The sequence below is a fragment of the Oncorhynchus tshawytscha genome, linkage group LG07 (assembly GCF_018296145.1).
Source record: "Oncorhynchus tshawytscha isolate Ot180627B linkage group LG07, Otsh_v2.0, whole genome shotgun sequence".
Lineage (NCBI taxonomy): Eukaryota > Metazoa > Chordata > Actinopteri > Salmoniformes > Salmonidae > Oncorhynchus > Oncorhynchus tshawytscha.
The window spans coordinates 12,566,232-12,593,880 of NC_056435.1; the positions used below are offsets into that span (position 1 = coordinate 12,566,232).

Below are 27,649 nucleotides of genomic sequence, written 5' to 3' on the forward strand. Positions count from 1 at the left end.
AATGTCTGTTCTTCCATGGTCTCAACAGACATGTCACCCATTGAGCATGTTTGGGATGCTCAGGATCGATGTGTACGACAGCGTGTTTCGTTTCCCACCAATATCCAGTAACTTCGCACAACCATTTGAAGAGGAGTGGGACAACATTCCACAGGCCACAATCAACAGCCTGATCAACTCTATGCGAACAAGACGCATGAGGCAAATGGTGGTCACACCAGATACTCACTGGTTTTCTGATCTACATCTCCTTTTCATTTTTCAATTTTTTTTAAAGGTATCTGTGACCAACAGTCTGTATTCCCAGTCATGTAAAATCCATAGGTTAGGGCCTAATTATTTTTTCAATTGACTGATTTCCTTATATGAACTGTAAATCAGTGAAATCGTTGAAATTGGTGCATGTTGCGTTTTATGTTCCGTGTGTATATATGGGGATAGTTTAGTGGCATAAATATGCGATCAAATGCATGTTCCCAAAAAAGTATTTCTTATCTCTCTCAGATATAGGACAGACACTTCTGAACAAACTTCCTTTCGATTTTTGGGGGGGACTAACTGTGGTTCCATTTAGTGAATCTGTTATTCAAATCAAATCAAATTTTATTTGTCACATACACATGGTTAGCAGATGTTAATGCGAGTGTAGCGAAATGCTTGTGCTTCTAGTTCCGACAATGCAGTAATAACCAACAAGTAATCTAGCTAACAATTCCAAAACTACTACCTTATAGACACAAGTGTAAGGGGATAAAGAATATGTACATAAAGATGTATGAATGAGTGATGGTACAGAGCAGCATAGGCAAGATACAGTAGATGGTATTGAGTACAGTATATACATATGAGATGAGTAGGTAAACAAAGTTGCATAGTTAAAGTGGCTAGTGATACATATATTACATAAAGATGCAGTAGATGATATAGAGTACAGTATATACGTATACATATGAGATGAATAATGTAGGGTATGTAAACATTATATTAGGTAGCATTGTTAAAGTGGCTAGTGATATATTTTACATAATTTCCCATCAATTCCCATTATTAAAGTGGCTGGAGTTGAGTCAGTGTGTTGGCAGCAGCAGTGGCTGTTTAACAGTCTGATGGCCTTGAGATAGAAGCTGTTTTTCAGTCTCTCGGTCCCAGCTTTGATGCACCTGTACTGATCTCGCCTTCTGGATGATAGTGGGGTGAACAGGCAGTGGCTCGGGTGATTGTTGTCCTTGATGATCTTTATGGCCTTCCTGTGACATCGGGTGGTGTAGGTGTCCTGGAGGGCAGGTAGTTTGCTCCCGGTGATGCATTGTGCAGACCTCACTACCCTCTGGAGAGCCTTATGGTTGTGGGCGGAGCAGTTGCCGTACCAGGCGGTGATACAGCCTGACAGGATGCTCTCGATTGTGTATCTGTAGAAGTTTGTGAGTACTTTTGGTGACAAGCCCAATTTCTTCAGCCTCCTGAGGTTGAAGAGGCGCTGCTGCGCCTTCTTCACGATGCTGTCTGTGTGGGTGGACCAATTCATTTTGTCTGTGATGTGTACGCCGAGGAACTTAAAACTTACTACCCTCTCCACTACTGTTCCATCGATGTGGATAGGGGGGTGTTCCCTCTGCTGTTTCCTGAAGTCCACAATCATCTCCTTAGTTTTGTTGACGTTGAGTGTGAGGTTATTTTCCTGACACCACACTCCGAGGGCCCTCACCTCCTCCCTGTAGGCCGTCTCGTCGTTGTTGGTAATCAAGCCTACCACTGTTGTGTCGTCCGCAAACTTGATGATTGAGTTGGAGGCGTGCGTGGCCACGCAGTCGTGGGTGAACAGGGAGTACAGGAGAGGGCTCAGAACGCACCCTTGTGGGGCCCCAGTGTTGAGCATCAGCGGGGTGGAGATGTTGTTGCCTACCCTCACCACCTGGGGGCGGCCCGTCAGGAAGTCCAGTACCCAGTTGCACAGGGCGGGGTTGAGACCCAGGGTCTCGAGCTTGATGACGAGCTTGGAGGGCACTATGGTGTTGAATGCCGAGCTGTAGTCGATGAACAGCATTCTCACATAGGTATTCCTCTTGTCCAGATGGGTTAGGGCAGTGTGGTTGAGATTGCATCGTCTGTGGACCTATTTGGGCGGTAAGCAAATTGGAGTGGGTCTAGGGTGTCAGGTAGGGTGGAGGTGATATGGTCCTTGACTAGTCTCTCAAAGCACTTCATGATGACGGAAGTGAGTGCTATGGGGCGGTAGTCGTTTAGCTCAGTTACCTTAGCTTTCTTGGGAACAGGAACAATGGTGGCCCTCTTGAAGCATGTGGGAACAACAGACTGGGATAGGGATTGATTGAATATGTCCGTAAACACACCAGCCAGCTGGTCTGCGCATGCTCTGAGGGCGCGGCTGGGGATGCCGTCTGGGCCTGCAGCCTTGCGAGGGTTGACACGTTTAAATGTTTTCCTCACGTCGGCTGCAGTGAAGGAGAGTCCGCATGTTTTGGTTGCTGGCCGTTTCCGTGGCACTGTATTGTCCTCAAAGCAGGCAAAAAAGTGATTTAGTCTGCCTGGGAGCAAGACATCCTGGTCCGTGACGGGGCTGGTTTTCGTTTTGTAATCCGTGATTGATTCAATGCGTTTGTATGGGTTAATGGCAGTAAAGCCAAATTCCAATGTTTTTTTTATACTTCAAGGAGTCTTAAAATTCCAAATAAAATAGCAGAATTATCCTTGGTATGACCTTCTTAAAACAATTCCATATAGCTTAGTATAACATAGCTTGGCATCCCATAGAATCCGGGGGTCATCAAATTATTTGAAAATAAGTCCGTTAATTCACAGTTATTTTGCAAAAGAAAGCCACGCATTTCAATGCATGCCAACGGAACCGGAGCAGAGTTTCTGCTGCGTTTCTGACCTTATCCAGTCAGTCTAAGTGCGAGACGTTTTCCAATTGCTTTCAATGACTTCCACAAAATTACCCAAATTACATTATGTATGGATTGCCTGCCTGCTACGAAGTGCCGAGTCGAGCCTGGGTGTGTGTCTTGTTTTGGCCGGCTGATTAAAGTCGACTGGCCTGGCATCTTGGCATAGTCCAGCTGGGCCCGCAAACCTTTTCTGCAGACTGTCACGCCCACTTACACTGAGTGATGACAGAGGCCTCCCTTCTCCTTCTCCCCAGCACTATTATTATTAGGAAAAAATATTTGTACAATTATTCTTGTTTTTAGCATGCAGTGCACATCCCATCCCCGCTCCTCTTGAGGAAAGCCCTGTGCTGCGTTGAAAGATTGAACTGCCTGTTGTCCTAACACATCCCATCCCAGCTCCTCTTGAGGAAAGCCCTGTGCTGCGTTGAAAGATTGAACTGCCTGTTGTCCTAACACATCCCATCCCAGCTCCTCTTGAGGAAAGCCCTGTGCTGCGTTGAAAGATTGAACTGCCTGTTGTCCTAACACATCCCATCCCAGCTCCTCTTGAGGAAAGCCCTGTGCTGCGTTGAAAGATTGAACTGCCTGTTGTCCTAACACATCCCATCCCAGCTCCTCTTGAGGAAAGCCCTGTGCTGCGTTGAAAGATTGAACTGCCTGTTGTCCTAACACATCCCATCCCAGCTCCTCTTGAGGAAAGCCCTGTGCTGCATTAAAAGATTGAATTGCCTGTTGTCCTAACACATCCCATCCCAGCTCCTCTTGAGGAAAGCCCTGTGCTGCGTTGAAAGATTGAACTGCCTGTTGTCCTAACACATCCCATCCCAGCTCCTCTTGAGGAAAGCCCTGTGCTGCGTTAAAAGATTGAATTGCCTGTTGTCCTAACACATCCCATCCCAGCTCCTCTTGAGGAAAGCCCTGTGCTGCGTTGAAAGATTGAACTGCCTGTTGTCCTAACACATCCCTTTCCCGCCTGGGCCATAGAGGCTGATGGCAGCTCCCTCTCTCTCACCTACTTTTCCTCCTCCTCTGTCTGCTCGGAAGGAGGCCAGCCTCCATTATCACCACGCCGCGTGGCGGGCCATGAATTTATCTCCCAACACGTCGTCTCTCCACACGATTTACTGGCGCTCTGCAATAGCTCTAAAATAGCAGTGAGCTCCCTCGAGCAGCATATATTAAATCGCTTCCACAAACGGCTTCAAGCAACAACTTAACAGGCCCGGTGGAGAAGGAACAGGATGCTAGCCTAAAACCCTCCCCTCCACTTTCCAGATTTCATGACTTCACATTAACTTAACAAGTGACATTTTCTTCTCTTTTATTCAGGAGATCCCCCTTACATAATTGTATTGTTTTATGATGGGACAGATGTAGATACAGATAAGGAGACCTAACAAAACAAATAGCCTAATCATTAAGGCCTAATCATTAGGGCCTATTGTCATGCTATTCACTTGTTTTCTGTACAGCATATGCATGAATCGATCAACTAATGTAGAGATAAATAGTTGTTGCCCTATGCAGATATCATAGCGATAAAGTGCTGGCAATTGAATTGCTCTTTTAATGAACTAACTTTACCCACCTATAATCATTGTTGTGTTCCCCATTAACTGTACAATGACAGCTTGTGTTTGTAGCTTGTTTTCCTTTTCCTGTATACAAATGAATGAATGTGAACTAACTAGCTTCAGTACAATAATCATAGTGATTCCAGTTGAGCCGTATAATGACAGTTGTATTGTGTGGTTTATTTCCCCTGCAGCCCACACGCCAGACAACAGCTTCCTGGGCTTTGTGGTGGAGCAGCACCTGAACGCCAGCGACATCCGCCACATTGACGAAGTCAAGCGGCAGAACCAGTCGCTGGTCTACGGCAAGGTGGACAACTTCTGGAAGGTACGACGCTTTAGCCCGTGTATCCCGTGTGGCTGGCATGGCCAAGGTTCTGCGTTGAACTCCGGCAGGGAACAGTGTTCAAATGAAACGTTGACTCTTGGGGGTGCCTAATGTGTCTTGGTGTTGTCTGACGTTGAAATCTGATCACCCTCATACTTAGAATGTATGTATGCACTCACTGTATTGTAAGCCGCTTTGGAGGAAAAGTGTTTGCTACATAGCATTTATTCCAATGTTATTTACATTGTGTACAAACTCTGCTCAGCTCTTAGTTATTTGGGAGCCGTGGTAACGTTTTGTCGTGGACAAAAATAGACTTTTGTCTACATCGGCATTGAGGGTGAAGTTGAATGTGGTAGAGTAGTGACAGTTGTATTGTGACAATACCATGTCATCAACTGGTGACTCTTCTTGTTTAGAACAAAAAATGACACGTGATCTAGTTCCCAGACATCAACACTACTAGAATAGAGCCCAAATGAGAGGGAAGTGCAACTCAGTTGAGTTCAATAGGAAGCTGGTCCCATTTGCTTCACAGTCCCGTCCCTTGATCACAGGGAAATGGACAACGCTGTGGACACTTTTAAGGAGACTGTAGTGACTGAAGTGACAGTGTTCACTGAGCCTTGATCTGCACAGAATGCCTTTCAAGATGAAAGCACCAGACACACTACGGCATATATTCTTGGGAACCGGCGTATGGAATCTATTGTAACCCAGTTCCTTAACTCTTGAAAGAAAGTCACTGGAACACTTTGAGAGTTTTTGGGAGATTTCATGGAGACTAGTAAGTAGTGTTCCTTTTTATAAACCATATTCCTGAGTTTCTGATTATTATGTTGATAAATAGTAGAATTCAGCTCTACTCTGATTAGTTAGAATATATTCCCACTCAGACTCTGTTGGGCAGAGGCATTGACGCAGGGATTATTTCATCTGAGATATAAAAAAAAAGGGTTTAGAGATTGTAACTACACCAGCCACAAGCATTTTGTGTGCGATTCGCTCGTTGGCACATTACACATTCTCGGATTACTGCCTAGTCTGTATGTCTTGGTGAGACTTGACAAGGGCTGCGATGATGACAAACTTGGTAAAGAAGCCGGTTGTAACATTGTAAGCCAGCCATCTTTCGGAGGTCTTAACACACAAGGAGTGCATCCCAAATGGGCCCTGGCCAAAAGTAGTGCACTATAAAGGGAATAGGGTGCCATTTTGGATGCACCCAGAGTAACTCGGGTGGAAGCGGATTCTGCAAACAAAAGAACAGAGGTAATCTCAGATCTGTGGCGAACAACGCCCGGCTTTTTATGGAGATACTCTTAATGATCGGCTATGAAAAGCCAACTGACATTTACTCCTGAGTTGCTGACTTGCTGCACCCTCGACGACTACTGTGATTATTATTATTTGACCATGCTGAACATTTGAACATCTTGGCCATGTTCTGTTATAATCTCCACCCGGCACAGCCAGAAGAGGACTGGCCACCCCTCATAGCCTGGTTCCTCTCTAGGTGTCTTCCTAGGTTCTGGCCTATCTAGGGAGTCTTTCCTAGCCACCATGCTTCTACACCTGCATTGCTTGCTGTTTGGGGTTTTAGGCTGGGTTTCTGTACAGCACTTTGAGATATCAGCTGATGTAAGAAGGGCTATATAAATACATTTGATTTGATGTGCTTTTGATTTGATTTTCACTTTTGGGACTATTTGATTGGTGCCATTGCGCCAATCAACAACAAATGCTATTTGAACTCAGGTCTGTGACCACACAAAGAAATGACCATGTCTTGCAGAACCAGCATCCACACACAACACTGATTTATCTAATACAACAGCCCTATATTAACCATGCAGTGCGGCTTGCCACACGCTCTCGCAAACCCGCATGTGGCACAGCACAGTGGGCCATTTAGTCTATCTTAAAGGGCAGAGTGCCGAACTCCCGTCACTTCTCCTTGAAAAACATTAGCAGCTAACCAGACACCCCGTCGTGTTCATTACCTCCGTTTTAATTAAATAGCCATTTCAGAGTCTGATAATGACTGAACATGAGGAGAAAAGGCCTCCCTCGCACTTTCCCTCCCCGAATCTGCGGGGGCTGTCTGCATTGCCTTGTGACGTACTGCTGTGGTGGTGTCACGAGACCTGGCCGGCTATTTTCTTTTCATCAAGGAAACCAGGAAACAGCCTTTCAACTCCCTCATATCTTGCGATTGTGGCATTTACTGCTCTCTACAAGGCTTGAACATGATGAGGGGTGGCCGTGCAAAATACAAGAGGTCAGAGGTCTCACTACACAGGACATCTAGTACAAAGTGCCTTTGCGACTTTTAACAACATTCGGTGACCAAACAAACGTCATTGTCTCCAATTGCTTTGTCTCTGACGGACATTAGATTTCCACATGTAATGCTCCTCACTACGGGGAATATTCCCCGTCTCTTATCAGTATGCAGAAGTGTACCGCTAGCCTCTCTCTTCCCCTCTCTGCAGGTGTGTGAATGGAGCCACTTGCGTCCCAAATGGCACCCTGGTCCAAAGTAGTGCGCTATGTAGAGAATAGGGTGCCGTTTGTGGTGCAGAAATTGTGTGGGGAGGTCTGATTTATAACGGGCACAGAATGGACGGTAATTGCTGTATCCATATAGGAGAGATTTATCGGCTTTATGAGTGGCATTAAATGTAATTAGACACAGCAGAGAGGAAGCATCTGTCGGCCGTCACTGCGTGGCCGACATACTCAAACACAACTTTCAGATAATTTCACCGGCAAACTCTAATGAGAATAATCCACTATTGTTGCTGTCTGGAGTGCCTCAGTGCGTATCGCTGCTCTCGTACTAACTAGTAAATGTGATGCCTAAGAATTAAATCTCAAAATATCATATATTACTTAGGCTACACAATAGTTTTTGTTTTTAAGTTAATTAATACAAAGTCATGATAGGCTGGTAAGATCCTGCATTTGAGTTATCAAGGAGCAATTTCCTTAACATCAACCTTCAGACCTACTTTTCCCTATGAACGTAGGTGTCATTTGAGATGTGGGTTACTACATTATACAGCGGGTGGTTCTAATCGTAGATCCTAATTGGTTCAGCAGGTTTTTATTCCATAAGTTAACACCAGCTAAGGCTATGATGTTGAAATGCTTATTTACTGTTCCATCTCACTGTGCAATCCACTGTCTCATTAGCCCAACCAGGCATTAGCCCAACCACTGTCTCATTAGCCCAACCAGGCATTAGCCCAACCACTGTCTCATTAGCCCAACTTGGTCTCCACAGTAAAAAAAAAATCTTTCTTTGATAATTTTTATGAATATATATACAACGAAATGTCAATAGGTCAAACAAAATGAAATGGTCCTGCTGAAAGGTGAATTCATCTCCCAGTGTCTGCTGGAAAGCAGACAGATCCAAGTTTTCCTTTAGGATTTTGCCTGTGCTTAGGTCCATTCCGTTTCTTTTTTTTATCCTGAAAAACTCCCCGCCCAGTCCTTAACAATTACAAGTATGCCCCTAACATGATGCAGCCACCACTATGCTTGAAAATATAGAGAGTGGTACTGAGTAATGTGTTGTATTGGATTTGCACCAAACATAACACTTTTTATTCAGGACAAAAAGTGAATTGCTTTGCCACATTCTTTGCAGTATTACTTTAGTGCCTTGTTGCCAACAGGATCCATGTTTTGAAATATTTGTATTCTGTACAGGCTTCCTTTTTTTCACTCAGTTTGGTTAGTATTGTGTAGTAACTACAATGTTGTTGATCCATCCTCAGTTTTCTCCTACCACAGCCATTAAACCATTGGCCTCGTTGTGAAATCCCAGAGCGGTTTCCTTCCTCTCTGACAACTGAGTTAGGAGTGACTGGGTATATTGATACACCATCCAAAGTGTGATATATAACTTCACCATGCTGAAAGGGATATTCAATGTCAGCTTTTTAACATTTCTACCCATCTACCAACAGGTGCCCTTTGTGAGGTATTGGAAAAACCTCCCTGGTCTTTGTGGTTGAATCTGTGTTTGAAATCCACAGCTCGACTGAGGGACCTTACAATTATCTGTATGTGTGGGGTACAGAGATGAGGTCATCATTAAAAAATCATGTTAAACGCTATTATTGCACACAGTGAGTCCATGTAACTTATTATGTGACTTGTTAAGCAAATGTTTACTCCTGAACTTATTGAGGCTTGATATAAAAAAGGGGTTGAATACTTATAGACTCAAGACAGCTTTTCATTTTTAATGAATTTGTTTAGAATATATTGGAGGCCCTCGACTTTATCTTGGGCCTAACAACACTTGTGCCAATATATCCTCCAAACATCGGCTTCTCTGGCATTATCAGTTAACTATCTTACTCCTGAAGTGCACAACGGCAGTAGGTAGCACGTGGGATATAGATGCCTTTGGCTGCTGGCTCACTCCATTTACATTGTCCCGGTCAGCCATGGGGTGCGAACCAGCAATCCTCAGGTTAATAGCCATAAACAACGCCACCAACAGCGCCCAAGAGCTGCATTGAAAACTGGTTGAATCTACCAGGTCGCCTACGTCTCGAACAGACATGTTTGAAGTGGGAGAGGGGAAGGTGATAATCGAGCAGCCAAAAAGCAGGCCTCTCAAGGAGCCGCTACCATGGCAACCGGCTCGAGCCGAGCGCACTCACCGGGGCAGAATGAAGGGTATCTGTTGGCTGCAGCTCTGCGCACTCTGAAACGGCAGTTGTTTGAGTCTTGTTGTTGTGAGCTGAGGTGGTTGAGGCTGTGCGAGTAATTGAATACACGAGAGAGTGCAAACCGTATATACTGAACAAAAATATAAACGCAACATGCAACAATTTCACGATTTTACTGAGTTAAAGTTAATATACATAAGGACATGTAAATTGAAATAAATTCATTAGGCCCTAATCTATGGATTTCACGTGACTGGGCATGGGCTTATCCATGGGTGGGCCTGGGAGGGCATAGGCCCCACACACACTAGGAAGCCAGACCCAGTTTTTCCCCCACAAAATGGCTTTCTACAGACAGAAATAGTCCCCAGTTTCATCAGTTGTCCTGGTGCCTGGTCTCAGACGATCCCGCAGGTGAAGAAGACGGATTTTGGGTGGACCTGGGCTGGCGTGGTTACAGGTGGTCGGCGTTTTTTTTAGTCCGGTTGGGTTTACTGCCAAATTCGCTAAAATGACATTGGATGTTAACATTCAATTTTCTGGCAATTGCTCTGGTGGACATTCCTGCAGTCATCATGCTAATTGCACGCTCCCCATGCTACACCTGTCAGGTGGATGGATTACATTGGCAAATGAGAAATGCTCATTAACAGGGTGGAAACAATGTTGTGCACAAAATTTGAGCGAAATAAGCTTTTTGTGTGTATAGAACATTTCCGGGATCTTTTATTTCAGCTCATGAAGCATGGGACCAACACTTAACATGTTGCGTTTATGTTTTTGTTCAGTATAGAAAGTGAGATGAGAATATAGACTAACAGAGCGAGAGGGTGGGTGAGAAAAAGAGGAAGAGAGAAAGATGGAGAGGTAGGGAGGAAGAGAAGGAGAGATGGAGGGAGGGTGTGAACATGTTGGCGGAGAGAGAACGTTTGAGACCGAGAGGGAGGGAGAGGTGTATTAAAAAGAAACACCGGTCCCAATGGCCTTAGATCAGGGGAGGTGGACACTGGTGTTTGAAATGCTAATGCTGGCTGACGGACAGTGCCCACAGTCCCTCCAGTGCACAAAGATTCATCAATGTAACACTGACACATTTTTCTCACTGAGTCACTCACACACACACACACAGACACACTAGGGCGCAGACACTAGCGTGAGCACGCGCACACACCTACAAAATAACACAGGCTTTACAAACAAACCCACACATATTCACCCAGCTGTACAGAAAAACCCACTAAACCGACTTGCCTAGTTAAATAAATAAAAAAACACATGATGAATCAGGAACAGACTTACAAATGTACCAAGATATACGAAATCTGGAGATTCCAAGGGCTGTGATTCTCTACCACTGAATGCTTTTCTATTTTATGGAACAAAAATAAGTTGATGCTGGATAGTGAACAATGCCGATTAAGCCTGTGTGCAAAAAAACCTCCCAGAAGTAATCAAATATTTTACATTGTTTCCTATCCAGCATCAACTTATTTTTGTTCTATAGTATTTCATCTTGTGATCAAAGAGCACCTCATGGATTAACTGTAAACCAAAGAAGTGCTCCTCTCCTGTGTCTCTGCTGTTCTATTTTAATTGGATTCAGTGAAGCTCATAACCCATTACAAATGATTTAGCGTAAGGTCATATTGGCCCTGTGAGAGTACATGGGTTGTATTCACACTTGGTAGGTTCTCTCCACTGCCAGAATAATCTACCCCAGTATCCCAATATGTGCTGGTGAGCCCTGCATAACGCTAGGGCCTCGTAGGTTTAGCTCAATGGGCTAACACAGTCTTGTCAAACAGTACGAGACACCAAAAAGGGAAAGAGGGATATCTAGTCAGTTGTGCAACCGAATGCATTCAACTGAAATGTGTCTTACCACATTTAACCCAACCCCAGAACACACACACATACTTTTCCAGGTGATTTACAATGTAATTAAAGACCTCTCCTCTCTCATTTTGATCATCTGCCCTCAAACCAATATCCTGGTTTGATTATTTCCCTAATACTACTCCCCATAAAGGCTAAGAAAGGCAATGAATCTGCTTCCTCCTCAAAGTTAGCCTGACATCTATCGTGTTGTCTTCATTATCTTGGTCCCTCGGGTCAATGTCCCTCAGTTTACATTTACAGGTGGGAGGCACACAAATGCGCGTGTGCACACACACACACACGCGAGCGCGTTTGCACACTAGCACACCCACACTTTCACACAAACCAATACATATACTCTCAAAACACACACGCTGACAGGATTTCTCTGAACAACACAGAAGGTATGAGTTACTTCTAATAAACCAGCGTGTCCTCGTTCCAGGAACACACTGAACTAGAATAATGTTCTTTAAGAACTTTTTATGGAGTGAGTTTAGAATCTTAATTTGGTAAATATACAGTACCAGTCAAAAGTTTGGGGACACCTACTCATTCAAGTGTTTTTCCTTATTTGTACTATTTTCTACATTGTAGAATAATAGTAAAGACATCAAAACTATTAATTAACATATATAGAATCATGTAGTAACCAAAAAAGTTTAAATCAAAATAGATTTTAGATTCTTCAAAGTAGCCACCCTTTGCCTGGACGACAGCTTTGCACACTCTTGACAGTTGGAGGGTGTGTCAATGCACCAAGTCACTACAAAGTGTGTCAGACCAGGGGGTTTGGTCAAGACGTTTACACAGATCAGACACGGACAGAGTATGATTAGCTCGGTTTCAAAGGTGTTTTTTAAATAATAAATCAAAAGAAAAGGATAGGTCTGCCCCATGAAACCCTCTCCGGGATACTGTCTTCTGGGCTCCGAGTCTTGCTGTATCCTGTCAGCCACACCAACTCAACTCCGTCTTAGCTCGGGTACCGTCTCCAATGACACGGAAGTCACCTTACTTCCCCCAGTCCTCTCCTGTGCGCTGCCCTTCTGGCAGCTTTATGGGGCTTGTACAGCTGGTGAGCAATCGCCCTTGATTACTCACCAACTCTCAATCAGCCCCAATTAGTCCTGAGCGGAGAGCCTGCCGAGACCTGGCACGTCCAGCAGATGGAGCCATCACCTCGTGATGTATACTCCTTCTGTCACCAGGCCTCGATGGGTCTCCCCTGGTGGCTGACCTTCTGTATGCCACAAAAGATACTGGCGTCCTTCCTAACTTAGTTGCCGAAGAGGAAGGAAACAGCTCAGGGATTTCACCATTAGGCCAATGGTGACTTTAAAACAGTTAGAGTTTAATGGCTGTGATAGGAGAAAACTGAGAATGGATCAACAACATTGTAGTTACTCCACAATACTAACCTAATTGACATAGTAAAAGAAGGAAGCCTGTACAGAATACAAATATTCCAAAACATGCATCCTGTTTGCAACAAGGCACTAAAGTAATTCTGCAAAAACATGTGGCAAAGCAATTCACTTTTTGTCCTGAATACAAAGTGTTATGTTTGGGGCAAATCCAATACAACACATTACTGAGTACCACACTCCATATTTTCAAGCATAGTGGTGGCTGCATCATGTTATGGGTATGCTTGTAATGATTAAGGGCTGGAGAGTTTTTCAGGATAAAAAATAAATGGAATGGAGATAAGCACAGGCTAAAACTCCTAGAGGAAAACCTAGTTAAGTCTGCTTTCAGCAGGACAATTTACACCTCTGGAATGTGCATTTGCGCATACACATTTGCTTGTGGATTTTGTATTTGTTGTTTACAGAATTTTCAGGCTCTCTTTTCCACTGGTTTTATGTTATACAATCCACAAATGTGGCTATAGTGTCCATATTAGGACAGCCTCAGTCTAAGCAGATGACTATCCTTTCCTCTATTTATAGCTTAATTTCCACCTTTCTTAGATCCCTTTTCTCATTTTCTTTCCTAGATCCCTTTCCTCCTATGATATCTCCCTCCCATTTCCTCCCCTCCTTTGCTTTTCTAGCTTTTTCTAGTGAATGATCCTGAGTGGCCGATTTACAGTTTTGACTTAAATCTGCTTGAAAATCTGTCAAGACAACCAACTTGACAGAGCTTGAAGAATTTTGATTTTAAAAATTATGGGCAAATATTGCACAATCCACACTTTGAGACTCCAAAGGTGTTTCTAACATATCTATCATATACTCAAGGGGGTAAATATTTATTTTATCAAGTTATAGTAGTGTTTTCTTTTTCTTTTTTCTTCCACTTTGACAGTATAGAGTATTTTGTGTAGATCATTGACAAAAAAAATGATAACTGAATCATTCCAAGACCACAGATCAAAGTCCAACTAGAAAGCATGCACACACATTTATCACACACATTGTCAGAAGAAAATAGTTAATCAAAAATGAAGATGAATTAACCCTAAAATGAATTAATTAAAAACGTATCAAAAACTGTAACCGTCTTGAGAAAATAGGCTTACCTGTATGATATCTTTACGTATACATAGCTTATGCCTTTTTTTGTGATGACCATCCTCAACCAACACTTTACATGTTTTAACTGATCGGAGTTCTCAAAAAAAAACAGCAAAGAAGGTATGAGTGACCACACACAGTCATTAACAAACCAGTTAAGCAAGTGAAAGCTATAGTGTTGCTATACAGCATTCCAGTCCCCACACACAGACATACACAGAGGACTTCTGGATTCAAATCGGGTTCCAATCGGAATGGTACGAACCAATTGTGGACATAACTCCCTTGTCCCTAATGAAATTTCCGCCCCTGGTTCAAATACATGTGTATTTGAAATACTTATTTTCTGTGTATTTGACTATTTTTCAAATGTGTGCAAAAGTATTTGAAAGTATTTTTTTAGGATTTCCTATAAATAGCCTACTATTTAAAACTATTTTGAAATACTTGTTCAAATCCATGGAGTATTTAGATATTTGTATTTAAAAATGCACAGACGAATACATACCAATCCTTTCAAAGTGTATTTCCAAATACATTCCTATATGACTTACTTCAAATGCAAAAATATCCAAATACTTACTTCGAAATGTCTTTGAAAATAATTGAAATACCCAAAATAGTATTTGAAACCAGGTCACACACACACACACACACACTGCACCCGTCAGGTGCCATCAGTGTTAATGTGGGTTTCTGTCACTGTCCCTCCCCGTTGGAGCCAGACTGAGCTTCAGGCCGCAGGGGAACAGCTCTGTGACTGTCTGATGTGTGACAGTCAGGGCTGCAGTCTGGAGTGGTGGGGAATGTTACTGTACCCTCACTCTGTGACAGCTTAGGCTAGACTCAAACATCAGAGCCCTAGCCTCTAGCCATACTACTGGCCTAAACCTCCCTCACTTTACCCTCATAGGCATGGCACTGACAATGAACAATCAGTCTGCACTGCAGTAACCTTGTGGCGTTCACTGTTGTAATCATATATCATCATCACCATTTGCATACTTTTACCATTCTCAGGGCCACATCGTGGTTTAGTGTGTGTGTGACACAATCCACTCCTTCTCTCCGCTCTTCCTCCGTAACCTTCCTCTAACCCTCCACCCACACACCTGTTCAGGCCCCAGCTCTCTGGGACACACATATTAGAGAGTAAACATTTCACCATCTCATTAGAAGTGGCCACCTCCACACTACCTCCACCCCTGCCTGGCTCTCTGATCTTCCTAAGGCTGTGTCCCAAATGGCAACCTTTTTATAGTGCACTACTGTTGACCAGGGCCAATTGGGCTCTGGTCAAAAGCAGTGCACTATATAGGGAATAGGGGTGCCATTTGGGACTCGGTCCCCTCTAAGGCTCCTGTTACAACAGGCTGCCAGGAGGCATCTGATAGGGCATCCCTCGGGGCCCGGGGCGACTGGCCTGTGTAAGACACACTCAAAGGAGAGCCTGATGTACTGTAGTCACTCCACTGTTCTCCTTCCTGTTCCTAAAGCTAACAAAGGATTCTGTGTGCACCGGAGACATACGGTGTCAGCCTGCTTTGCTTAGAAAGAATTAGCTTGCAGGCAGGTTGATTTGTATTTGGAATGTTTAGAATATGGATTTTCATAGAAGTTAGACTTTTTTTTTCGGGAATGTTGTCTAAGATATCGATTTGCATGGTAGTTAGAATGTTGTTTGGAATATTGATTTGTATTGGACTTAGAAGGTCAAAGGATGCTGTGTGCCCTGGAGACATAGCTACTCCTCTGTGCTAGAGGCCTTCATGGATCTACCCGAACCCGATTTACCCTTGATCCGACCCGGGATCCAGAATGTTGTAGTTAAACCTCAGATCACTGTGTAAAAAAATATGTGAAATACTGACCAGTTCCTAAACAACAAATGCAAATGTCATACATTTACATTTGCTTATCTTAAATGATTCTTAGTGAGTTCCCTTTCATCAAACCCAATATGTCAAAATATCATTGTCAAACCCGCATTTTCGCTTCATGACAACGAGCCACTGCGGGTTAACTAGGCTACTGTTGTGGGAGAGGAAGAGGAGGACTCAGCAGAAAGGAGTGATAGCCTATAGGGAAAGGGTTGAATGCCTTCAACTGAAATGTGTCTTCTGCATTTAACCCAACCCCTCTGAATCAGAGCGGTGCGGGGGGGGGGGGCTACCTTAATCACACAACCCTTCGGTTACTGGCCCAACGGTCTAACCATTAGGCTACCTCCTGCCCCATAGGCTATATAAAGTGAGTTTCTGAAACATGGAGTTGTTTTTTACTGATGTGAAGAAGAAACTGAATGAAAGCGAGTACAGGGAGGTACAACCAGCAGGCATATCGTCTGTATGGGCCTCATTTATGCACATTTGTGGATACGAAGGAGAAAAGGGTTACCCATATTCTTAAGACCTGAGCGATAAACATTTTTTTTTAAATGTGGGCTTGCCTATTCAGTGGGCTATTTATTGCAATTGTATTTTCTTTCTTTAATTTCAGTTTGCTAACTAATATTCATTTACTTGAGTGATAAGCTATTTGTCAGCATACCCAAGTTTCGGGACTTTCGCTCAAAATAAATGAGACTATAATGCGGTGTTACCGACACATTCTTTCTGATTGTCTTTAATAAAGAAGCCTTTTGACCGTGTTAATCTGCTCATGTTGTTGTGTGCATGTGTTATCCTTATGTTGCAAGGCTGCCAATTTATTGATTGTGTAAGGCATGGTGTAATAAATATCAGGACAGCTCCTCTCTTCAATTATGAATGTTGAATTAACTCTCCGGACGGTAGGCCAACATGTCCTCTTAAATCACAATTGTTAAAAAATGAAATGGGACTGCAGGAGACTCCATCCTTCCTTGGCCCGTTTTAATTTTAGGCTTGCTGGTCAAAAAGGCTATAACCCACTTAAAAAAAATATATATATTTTTTTTAATCAACTATAGGGATGTCATTATGAAAACACTAAGCTGTACACCACAAATACATTATTTTAGATGGGCCTACAACCAAAAATGCATATTCACTGCCAGACAAGTCAAACAAAAATTGCTGACTTGCAGGGCAATAAAGCAGCCTTTAAAAAATATACATATATGTTTCGGATCCACGTGGGTCGGATACAGACCAGACCAAATTTGGATCGAATTCTCTCTCAACTCTGATATGTTTTGGTGGTTCTGGTCCACTAAGATCCGAAACAGATTTTTTTTTTAAATGACCGGATCCTGTCGGGCTGGAAATTTGCGTATTCAATTTCGGGATCTGAGAAGGTCTCTACTCTGTACCAGCCTGCTTTGCTTAGAAATAATTAGCTTTGAGGCAGAAAGGGCTGCCTTGGTGGCAGGTTGATTTGTATAGGAGTCGGAGCCACGGGGAGAGGTGTGACGGTTTGAATGTTGGTTTGTATCACTATTGTTACTTTTTAAAGTGAAGAGATTGTTGTTGCTCTAGCCAGGTCATAGAGAATGTGCATTCTTTAACTTCCGTGGCCTGGACGTGCTGCGAACCCGTCCTCTTAAAAGATGGATACCACCGCACACTATCGAACGCTCCTGCATTCAAACCTTTCCCCAGGCAGCAATGGCTTGATAATGAGTGGTGCCAGCGTAGTTTGCCACTACCTGAGCACACCTGGTGGCAGCTTGGAAGGATGTACGTACGTGGGCGAGAGGAAAGCTGCTGTTCCTGTCACTTCTTCCTAGCTTCAGTTTAATCGGCGCCGCTGCCCGCAGCCTGCCATTAGGGGTTCGGTCGGGGAGGATGTCGCAATCGATGCTTGATCAAACTGGTTATCCCCTCCCGCTGTCTGCTGTCGCCTGTGTCCTATCCTTCACGACTGCATTTTTCTTTCTATGAGCAGGGGAAAATGTACCTTAGGACTAGTTTCGGAATGTTCTCCATTCAAACGTTTAGGTGTGACCGCTCAGGAAATTGTTGCAAACATTAAGCCTACCGTTATAATCAAGCTTTCTCAAACCGAATGAACAAATCTCTTATTTGATATTATGTTTTTTATTTTAATTTTATTTTTTTACTATATATTGCCGCCAACCCAAAGAATATCCATGATTACAGTTTTGATCATGAGAATGAAGTGAAGGCATGAGTCATCTTTCATCTCTCAGTGGATACTAGTTTCCATCATTCTCCCTGAAACGTATATGTGCGTCCCCTTTTTTCCTCTAATGCACGGTGCGCTACTTTTGACCAGAGCCCTAAGCGCCCTAGTCAAAAGGAGTGCACTTTATAGGGAATAGGGTGCCATTTGGGACGCAGAGCTCTCTGCGCATCTTCCTTTGTTTGCGAGAGAGATCATGTTGATCCAACAGTACACTCTCTCCGTTTGTTTTGCTCGAAAGTGTTTTTGAGTCGCCGCACTCCAGCGAGGAGCCATCTCTTATCAGCAATGAGCTCCTTGCCGGACATCATTTCCTGTGATTTCCAGTTTGAGGGAGGACTCTTTAATTGTTATAAGCCTGTACCTGAACCTTTTGCGATGTCTTTTATATTCGGTTATGGCTGTTTATTTAATCCGAATCATTTTAAGGAGACGGTAATAAGACATTATAAGGGACCATGCGAGTCTTACAATGCATTATAACCTCATCGTAATGCATCACCTGTCAGCATTTTAAGTGCTACCAGATATTGTTTTCATGTTGTCTATGTGTCATCAACGTTTAAAAGAGTACACTGCAGATTAGAGGCAGAGGTCCCGGATACAATAATAATGTACTACTTTGTTTCCTTTAACCCTGTTTTGAGAATCTCAACATAGAGATCTATAATGAGGCCAGGTTATGTACTGTGTACAATACACAGTGTGGACTACAGTATGTACAGTGGTAGGGTCTCACTGACTGGTGGTTTTCTTCCTGTGTGCTTCAGGACAAGAAGACCTACCTAGACATCATCCACACCTACACGGAGGTGCACGCCACCGTGCACGGTACCAGCACTGTGCACTTGCCCAGCTACGTGAGAAACTACGGCATCCTGAGCGGCCGGGACCTGCAGTTCCTCCTCAGGGAGACCAAGGTGAGAGTAACACACACACACACACATACATATATATACACATATACAATACACACGGACACACACACCAGAGTTGAAGAATCCTGCCCTAGAGAGAGGAACCACACTTGCTACGCTGTAGGACTCGGGGGGCATGGGTACCAAGTCATTACTAAGAGTGACGGGATTGCTCATAAAAAAAAGCCTTGGTTCCTGATAAGATGAGATAGAAGAAGGACTTTATTAATCCCTGATGGGAAGTTGGTTTGTCAGTCAACAGCATGTACACACAGTCATGAATAAAAAACACAACAATCAACAGCATGTACACACAGTCACACACAAAAACCACAACAATCAACAGCATGTACACACAGTCACGAAAAAACCCACAGCAATCAACAGCATGTACACACAGTCACGGAAAAACACACAACAATCAACAGCATGTACACACAGTCACGGGAAAAAAACAATCAACAGCATGTACACAGTCACACAAAAAACACAACAATCAACAATAAGTAGTAAAAACAAAAGCCCTAAAGTTGAAGTGGGATGATTATTCAAACAAGATATTTTCGGAGCAGTTTGCTCATAATAGCAGTCAGCTGAACGCCGCAGAATGTTCTAATACGTACACACACACACACACACACACACACACACACTGTGTTTGTTGGGAGTGCGACACCCCCTGTGACTTCACTATGCATCCCAGTGAATGGATGGTTTATGATTTTACACAGTGTCAAGGCGAGTGTCAGGATTTCTCAGCACTTCATCATTAGTCATAGTGATTTCTCCCAGAGTGCCTCAGCAGGGCCGTATGCTAGCCAGGAACTCTGTTCATGTCATGCCCAGGCCTGCCACTGCTCTTGACACAATGCTACTGCTCAAGGTTCACTTCTGAAGCACCTCCAACCTGTTTTCTAGCCACGCAACTCGTCCCAGGTCTGTTTGTACTGTACAGCCCAACGATCCTCTGAAGCTCCAACCAAACTGCCTGTTCTCAATCCACACAACTGGTCTGTTTGTGCTGTAGAGCAAACTCATATGGTGGTGCACACAGACAGATCTGGGGCCAGGCTATACCTGTCCTAAATAGTCTGAAAAGAGGCTGTTGGGAGAAACTGTGGAAAATCCGGAAATCAAACCAGCAAGCGTCAACCTTGAAAAGAGAGAGTCATCAGAGATCTTTGGAAGGAGAGAGGGAGGGTGGGGGAGATCTTTGGAAGGAGAGAGGGAGAGAGAGGGGAGGAGATTTTTGAAGGAGAGAGAGAGAGAGAGAGTGGAGGAGATCTTTGGAAGGAGTGAGCGAGAGAGAGTGGAGGAGATTTTTGGAAGGAGAGAGAGTGGAGGAGATCTTTTGGAAGAGAGAGAGAGAGAGAGAGAGAGTGGAGGAGATATTTGAAAGAGAGAGAGAGAGCGAGAGAGAGTGGAGGAGATATTTGAAGGAGAGAGAGAGAGTGGAGGAGATTTTTGGAAGGAGAGAGAGTGGAGGAGATCTTTGGAAGGAGAGAGAGAGAGGAGGAGGTCTTTGGAAGGAGAGAGAGTGGAGGAGATCTTTGGAAGGAGAGAGAGAGAGGAGGAGGTCTTTGGAAGGAGAGAGAGAGGGTGGAGGAGGTCTTTGGAAGGAGAGAGAGAGGGTGGAGGAGATCTTTGGAATGAGAGCGAGAGGGTGGAAGAGGTCTTTGGAAGGAGATGGAGAGAGGGTGGAGGAGGTCTTTGGAAGGAGAGAGAGAGTGGATGAGATCTTTGGAAGGGGAGAGAGAGGGTGGAGGAGATATTTGGAAGGAGATGGAGAGAGGGTGGAGGAGGTCTTTGGAAGGAGATGGAGAGAGGGTGGAGGAGGTCTTTGGAAGGAGATGGAGAGAGTGGATGAGATCTTTGGAAGGGGAGAGAGAGGGTGGAGGAGATATTTGGAAGGAGATGGAGAGAGGGTGGAGGAGGTCTTTGGAAGGAGATGGAGAGAGGGTGGAGGAGGTCTTTGGAAGGAGATGGAGAGAGTGGAGGAGGTCTTTGGAAGGAGAGAGAGAGTGGAGGAGATCTTTGGAAGGAGAGAGTGGAGGAGATCTTTGGAATGAGAGAGAGAGAGTGGAGGAGATCTTTGGAATGAGAGAGAGAGGGAGTGGAGGAGATCTTTGTAAGGAGAGAGTGTGGAGAGAGAGTGGAGGAGATCTTTGGAATGAGATGGAGAGAGTGGAGGAGATCTTTGGAAGAAGAGAGAGAGAGTGGAGGAGATCTTTGGAAGGAGAGAGAGAGGTGGAGGAGATATTTGGAAGGAGAGAGAGAGAGAGAGAGAGAGGGTGGAGGAGATCTTTGGAAGGGGAGAGAGAGAGAGGGTGGATGAGATCTTTGGAAGGAGATGGAGAGAGTGGAGGAGAACTTTGGAAGAAGAGAGAGGGTGGAGGAGAACTTTGGAAGAAGAGAGAGAGGGTGGAGGAGATCTTTGGAAGGAGATGGAGAGAGTGGAGGAGATCTTTGGAAGGAGAGAGAGAGAGTGGAGGAGATCTTTGGAAGGAGAGAGAGAGAGTGGAGGAGATCTTTGGAATGAGATGGAGAGAGTGGAGGAGAACTTTGGAAGAAGAGAGAGAGAGTGGAGGAGATCTTTGGAAGGAGATGGAGAGAGTGGAGGAGATCTTTGGAAGAAGAGAGAGAGAGTGGAGGAGATCTTTGGAAGGAGATGGAGAGAGTGGAGGAGATCTTTGGAATGAGATGGAGAGAGTGGAGGAGAACTTTGGAAGAAGAGAGAGAGGGTGGAGGAGATATTTGGAAGGAGATGGAAAGAGTGGAGGAGATCTTTGGAAGGAGATGGAAAGAGTGGAGGAGATCTTTGGAAGGAGAGAGATAAAGAGTTGTGGAGATCTTTGGAAGGAGAGGGAGATCTTTGTAAGGAGAGAGAGAGTGGATGAGATCTTTGGAAGGAGAGAGAGAGTGGATGAGATCTTTGGAAGGAGAGAGAGAGTGGAGGAGATCTTTGGAAGGAGAGAGAGAGAGAGAGTGGAGGAGATCTTTGGAAGGAGAGAGAGAGAGTGGATGAGATCTTTCGAAGGAGAGAGAGGGAGAGTGGAGGAGACCTTTGGAAGGAGAGAGAGAGAGTGGATGAGATCTTTGGAAGGAGAGAGAGAGTGGAGGAGATCTTTGTAAGGAGAGAGTGTGGAGAGAGAGAGTGGAGGAGATCTTTGGAATGAGATGGAGAGAGTGGAGGAGATCTTTGGAAGAAGAGAGAGAGAGAGTGGAGGAGATCTTTGGAAGGAGAGAGAGGGTGGAGGAGATCTTTGGAAGGAGAGAGAGAGGTGGAGGAGATATTTGGAAGGAGAGAGAGAGAGAGGGGGTGGAGGAGATCTTTGGAAGGGGAGAGAGAGAGAGGGTGGATGAGATCTTTGGAAGGAGATGGAGAGAGTGGAGGAGAACTTTGGAAGAAGAGAGAGGGTGGAGGAGAACTTTGGAAGAAGAGAGAGAGGGTGGAGGAGATCTTTGGAAGGAGATGGAGAGAGTGGAGGAGATCTTTGGAAGGAGAGAGAGAGAGTGGAGGAGATCTTTGGAATGAGATGGAGAGAGTGGAGGAGAACTTTGGAAGAAGAGAGAGAGAGTGGAGGAGATCTTTGGAAGGAGATGGAGAGAGTGGAGGAGATCTTTGGAAGGAGAGAGAGAGAGTGGAGGAGATCTTTGGAAGGAGAGAGAGAGAGTGGAGGAGAACTTTGGAAGAAGAGAGAGAGGGTGGAGGAGATCTTTGGAAGGAGAGAGAGGGTGGAGGAGATCTTTGGAAGGAGAGAGAGAGTGGAGGAGATCTTTGTAAGGAGAGAGATAAAGAGTTGTGGAGATCTTTGGAAGGAGAGGGAGAGGGTGGAGGAGATCTTTGGAAGGAGATGGAGATCTTTGTAAGGAGAGAGAGAGTGGATGAGATCTTTGGAAGGAGAGAGAGAGTGGAGGAGATCTTTGGAAGGAGAGAGAGAGTGGAGGAGATCTTTGGAAGGAGAGAGAGAGAGTGGATGAGATCTTTGGAAGGAGAGAGAGAGTGGAGGAGATCTTTGTAAGGAGAGAGAGAGAGTGGATGAGATCTTTGGAAGGAGAGAGAGGGAGAGTGGAGGAGACCTTTGGAAGGAGAGAGAGAGAGTGGATGAGATCTTTGGAAGGAGAGACAGAGTGGAGGAGATCTTTGGAAGGAGAGAGTGGAGGAGATCTTTGGAATGAGAGAGAGAGAGAGTGGAGGAGATCTTTGGAATGAGAGAGAGAGAGTGGAGGAGATCTTTGGAAGGAGAGAGAGAGAGAGAGAGTGGAGGAGATCTTTGGAATGAGATGAAGAGAGTGGAGGAGATCTTTGGAAGAAGAGAGAGAGGGTGGAGGAGATCTTTGGAAGGAGAGAGAGAGGGTGGAGGAGATCTTTGGAAAGAGAGAGAGAGGGTGGAGGAGATCTTTGGAAAGAGGGAGAGAGGGTGGAGGAGATCTTTGAAAAAGAGAGAGAGAGGGTGGAGGAGATCTTTGGAAGGAGAGAGTAAGAGAGGGTGGATGAGATCTTTGGAAGGAAATGGAGAGAGTGGAGGAGATCTTTGGAAGGAGAGAGAGAGGGTGGAGGAGATCTTTGGAAGGAGAGAGAGGGTGGAGGAGAACTTTGGAAGAAGAGAGAGAGGGTGGAGGAGATCTTTGGAAGGAGAGAGAGGGTGGAGGAAATCTTTGGAAGGAGAGAGAGAGGGTGGAGGAAATCTTTGGAAGGAGAGAGAGAGGGTGGAGGAGATCTTTGGAAGGAGAGGGAGAGGGTGGAGGAGATCTTTGGAAGGAGAGAGAGAGGGTGGAGGAGATCTTTGGAAGGAGATGGAGAGAGTGGAGGAGATCTTTGGAAGGAGAGAGAGAGGGGTGGAGGAGATCTTTCGAATGAGAGAGAGGGGTGGAGGAGGTCTTTGGAAGGAGATGGAGAGAGGGTGGTGGAGTTCTTTGGAAGGAGATGGAGAGAGGGTGGTGGAGGTCTTTGGAAGGAGATGGAGAGAGTGGAGGAGATCTTTGGAAGGGGAGAGGGATGGTATACAAGATCTTTGGAAGGAGAGAGAGCGAGAGTGGAGCAGATCTTTGTAAGGAGATGGAGAGAGTGGAGGAGATCTTTGGAAGGAGAGAGAGAGGGGTGGAGGAGATCTTTTGAATGAGAGAGAGGGGTGGAGGAGGTCTTTGGAAGGAGATGGAGAGAGGGTGGTGGAGGTCTTTGGAAGGAGATGGAGAGAGGGTGGTGGAGGTCTTTGGAAGGGGAGAGGGATGGTAGACAAGATCGTTGGAAGGAGAGAGAGCGAGAGTGGAGCAGATCTTTGGAAGGAGATGGAAAGAGTGGAGGAGATCTTTGGAAGGAGGAGAGAGAGAGTTGTGGAGATCTTTGGAAGGAGATGGAGATAGTGGAGGAGATCTTTGTAAGGAGAGAGAGAGTGGAGGAGGCCTTTGGAAGGAGAGAGAGAGTGGAGATCTTTGGAAGCAGATGGAGAGAGTGGAGGAGATCTATGGAAGGAGATGGAGAGAGTGGAGGAGATCTTTGGAATGAGAGAGAGAGAGTGGAGGAGATCTTTGGAAGGAGAGAGAGAGAGAGAGAGTGGAGGAGATCTTTGGAATGAGATGAAGAGAGTGGAGGAGATCTTTGGAAGAAGAGAGAGAGAGTGGAGGAGATCTTTGGAAGGAGAGAGAGGGTGGAGGAGATCTTTGGAAGGAGAGAGAGGGTGGAGGAGATCTTTGGAAAGAGAGAGAGAGGGTGGAGGAGATCTTTGGAAAGAGAGAGAGAGGGTGGAGGAGATCTTTGGAAGGAGAGAGTAAGAGAGGGTGGATGAGATCTTTGGAAGGACATGGAGAGAGTGGAGGAGATCTTTGGGGGAGAGAGAGGGTGGAGGAGATCTTTGGAAGGAGAGAGAGAGGGTGGAGGAGATCTTTGGAAGGATAGAGAGGGTGGAGGAGATCTTTGGAAGGAGAGAGATGGTGGAGGAGATCTTTGGAAGGAGAGAGAAAGGGTGGAGGACATCTTTGGAAGGAGATGGAGAGAGTGGTGGAGATCTTTGGAAGGAGAGGGAGAGGGTGGAGGAGATCTTTGGAAGGAGAGAGAGAGTGAGAGGGTGGAGGAGATCTTTGGAAGGAGATGGAGAGAGTGGGGGAGATCTTTGGAAGGAGTTGGAAAGAGTGGAGGAGATCTTTGGAAGGAGAGAGAGAGGGGTGGAGGAGATCTTTCGAATGAGAGAGAGGGGTGGAGGAGGTCTTTGGAAGGAGATGGAAAGAGTGGAGGAGATCTTTGTAAGGAGAGAGAGAGAGTGGAGGAGGGCTTTGGAAGGAGAGAGAGAGAGTTGTGGAGATCTTTGGAAGGAGATGGAGATAGTGGAGGAGATCTTTGTAAGGAGAGAGAGAGAGTGGAGGAGATCTTTGGAATGAGAGAGAGAGAGAGTGGAGGAGATCTTTGGAATGAGAGAGAGAGAGTGGAGGAGATCTTTGGAAGATCTTTGAAGGAGAGAGAGAGAGAGTGGAGGAGATCTTTGGAAAGAGAGAGAGAGGGTGGAGGAGATCTTTGGAAGGGGAGAGAGAGAGGGTGGAGGAGATCTTTGGAAAGAGAGAGAGAGGGTGGAGGAGATCTTTGGAAAGAGGGAGAGAGGGTGGAGGAGATCTTTGGAAGGAGAGAGTAAGAGAGGGTGGATGAGATCTTTGGAAGGAAATGGAGAGAGTGGAGGAGATCTTTGGAAGGAGAGAGAGAGGGTGGAGGAGATCTTTGGAAGGAGAGAGAGGGTGGAGGAGAACTTTGGAAGAGAGAGAGAGAGGGTGGAGGAGATCTTTGGAAGGAGAGAGAGGGTGGAGGAAATCTTTGGAAGGAGAGAGAGAGGGTGGAGGAGATCTTTGGAAGGAGAGGGAGAGGGTGGAGGAGATCTTTGGAAGAGAGAGAGAGGGTGGAGGAGATCTTTGGAAGGAGATGGAGAGAGTGGAGGAGATCTTTGGAAGGAGAGAGAGAGGGGTGGAGGAGATCTTTGAATGAGAGAGAGGGGTGGAGGAGGTCTTTGGAAGGAGATGGAGAGAGGGTGGTGGAGGTCTTTGGAAGGAGATGGAGAGAGGGTGGTGGAGGTCTTTGGAAGGAGATGGAGAGAGTGGAGGAGATCTTTGGAAGGGGAGAGGGATAGTAAACAAGATCTTTGGAAGGAGAGAGAGCGAGAGTGGAGCAGATCTTTGGAAGGAGATGGAAAGAGTGGAGGAGATCTTTGGAAGGAGGGAGAGAGAGAGTTGTGGAGATCTTTGGAAGGAGATGGAGATAGTGGAGGAGATCTTTGTAAGGAGAGAGAGAGTGGAGGAGGCCTTTGGAAGGAGATGGAGATCTTTGGAAGGATAGAGAGGGTGGAGGAGATCTTTGGAAGGAGAGAGAGAGTGGAGATCTTTGGAAGCAGATGGAGAGAGTGGAGGAGATCTATGGAAGGAGATGGAGAGAGTGGAGGAGATCTTTGGAATGAGAGAGAGAGAGTGGAGGAGATCTTTGGAAGGAAGAGAGAGAGAGAGAGAGTGGAGTGGAGGAGATCTTTGGAATGAGATGAAGAGAGTGGAGGAGATCTTTGGAAGAAGAGAGAGAGAGTGGAGGAGATCTTTGGAAGAGAGAGAGGGTGGAGGAGATCTTTGGAAGGAGAGAGAGGGTGGAGGAGATCTTTGGAAAGAGAGAGAGAGGGTGGAGGAGATCTTTGGAAAGAGAGAGAGAGGGTGGAGGAGATCTTTGGAAGGAGAGAGTAAGAGAGGGTGGATGAGATCTTTGGAAGGACATGGAGAGAGTGGAGGAGATCTTTGGAAGGGGAGAGAGAGGGTGGAGGAGATCTTTGGAAGGAGAGAGAGAGGGTGGAGGAGATCTTTGGAAGGAGAGAGAGAGTGGAGGAGAACTTTGGAAGAAGAGAGAGAGGGTGGAGGAGATCTTTCGAAGGAGAGAGAGGGTGGAGGAAATCTTTGGAAGGAGAGAGAGAGGGTGGATGAGATCTTTGGAAGGAGAGGGAGAGGGTGGAGGAGATCTTTGGAAGGAGAGAGAGAGTGAGAGGGTGGAGGAGATCTTTGGAAGGAGATGGAGAGAGTGGAGGAGATCTTTGGAAGGAGTCGGAAAGAGTGGAGGAGATCTTTGGAAGGAGAGAGAGAGGGGTGGAGGAGATCTTTCGAATGAGAGAGAGGGGTGGAGGAGGTCTTTGGAAGGAGATGGAGAGAGTGGAGGAGATCTTTGGAAGGGGAGAGGGATGGTAGACAAGATCTTTGGAAGGAGAGAGAGCGAGAGTGGAGCAGATCTTTGGAAGGAGATGGAAAGAGTGGAGGAGATCTTTGGAAGGAGGGAGAGAGAGAGTTGTGGAGATCTTTGGAAGGAGATGGAGATAGTGGAGGAGATCTTTGTAAGGAGAGAGAGAGAGTGGAGGAGGGCTTTGGAAGGAGAGAGAGAGAGTGGACGAGATCTTTGGAAGGAGATGGAGATCTTTGGAAGGATAGAGAGGGTGGAGGAGATCTTTGGAAGGAGAGAGAGAGTGGATGAGATCTTTGGAAGGAGAGAGAGAGTGGAGATCTTTGGAAGCAGATGGAGAGAGTGGAGGAGATCTATGGAAGGAGATGGAGAGAGTGGAGGAGATCTTTGGAAGGAGATGGAGATCTTTGGAAGGAGAGAGAGGGTGGAGGAGATCTTTTGGAAGAGAGAGAGTGGAGGAGATCTTTGGAATGAGATGGAGAGAGTGGAGGAGATCTTTGGAAGGAGAGAGAGG

At 45.4% G+C, this 27,649-nt stretch overlaps 1 protein-coding gene across 1 annotated transcript in view; it reads left to right on the forward strand.

Annotated features, from left to right (window-relative positions):
- The window catches only part of LOC112253994 (alpha-1,6-mannosylglycoprotein 6-beta-N-acetylglucosaminyltransferase A), a 124,982-nt gene that overhangs the window by 85,915 nt on the left and 11,418 nt on the right, over positions 1–27,649 (forward strand). Inside the window, exons 11-12 of the mRNA XM_042324123.1 lie at positions 4,681–4,814; positions 18,804–18,953. Of these exons, the coding sequence (XP_042180057.1) occupies positions 4,681–4,814; positions 18,804–18,953 (284 nt within the window). The remainder of the gene's footprint in view (positions 1–4,680; positions 4,815–18,803; positions 18,954–27,649) is intronic.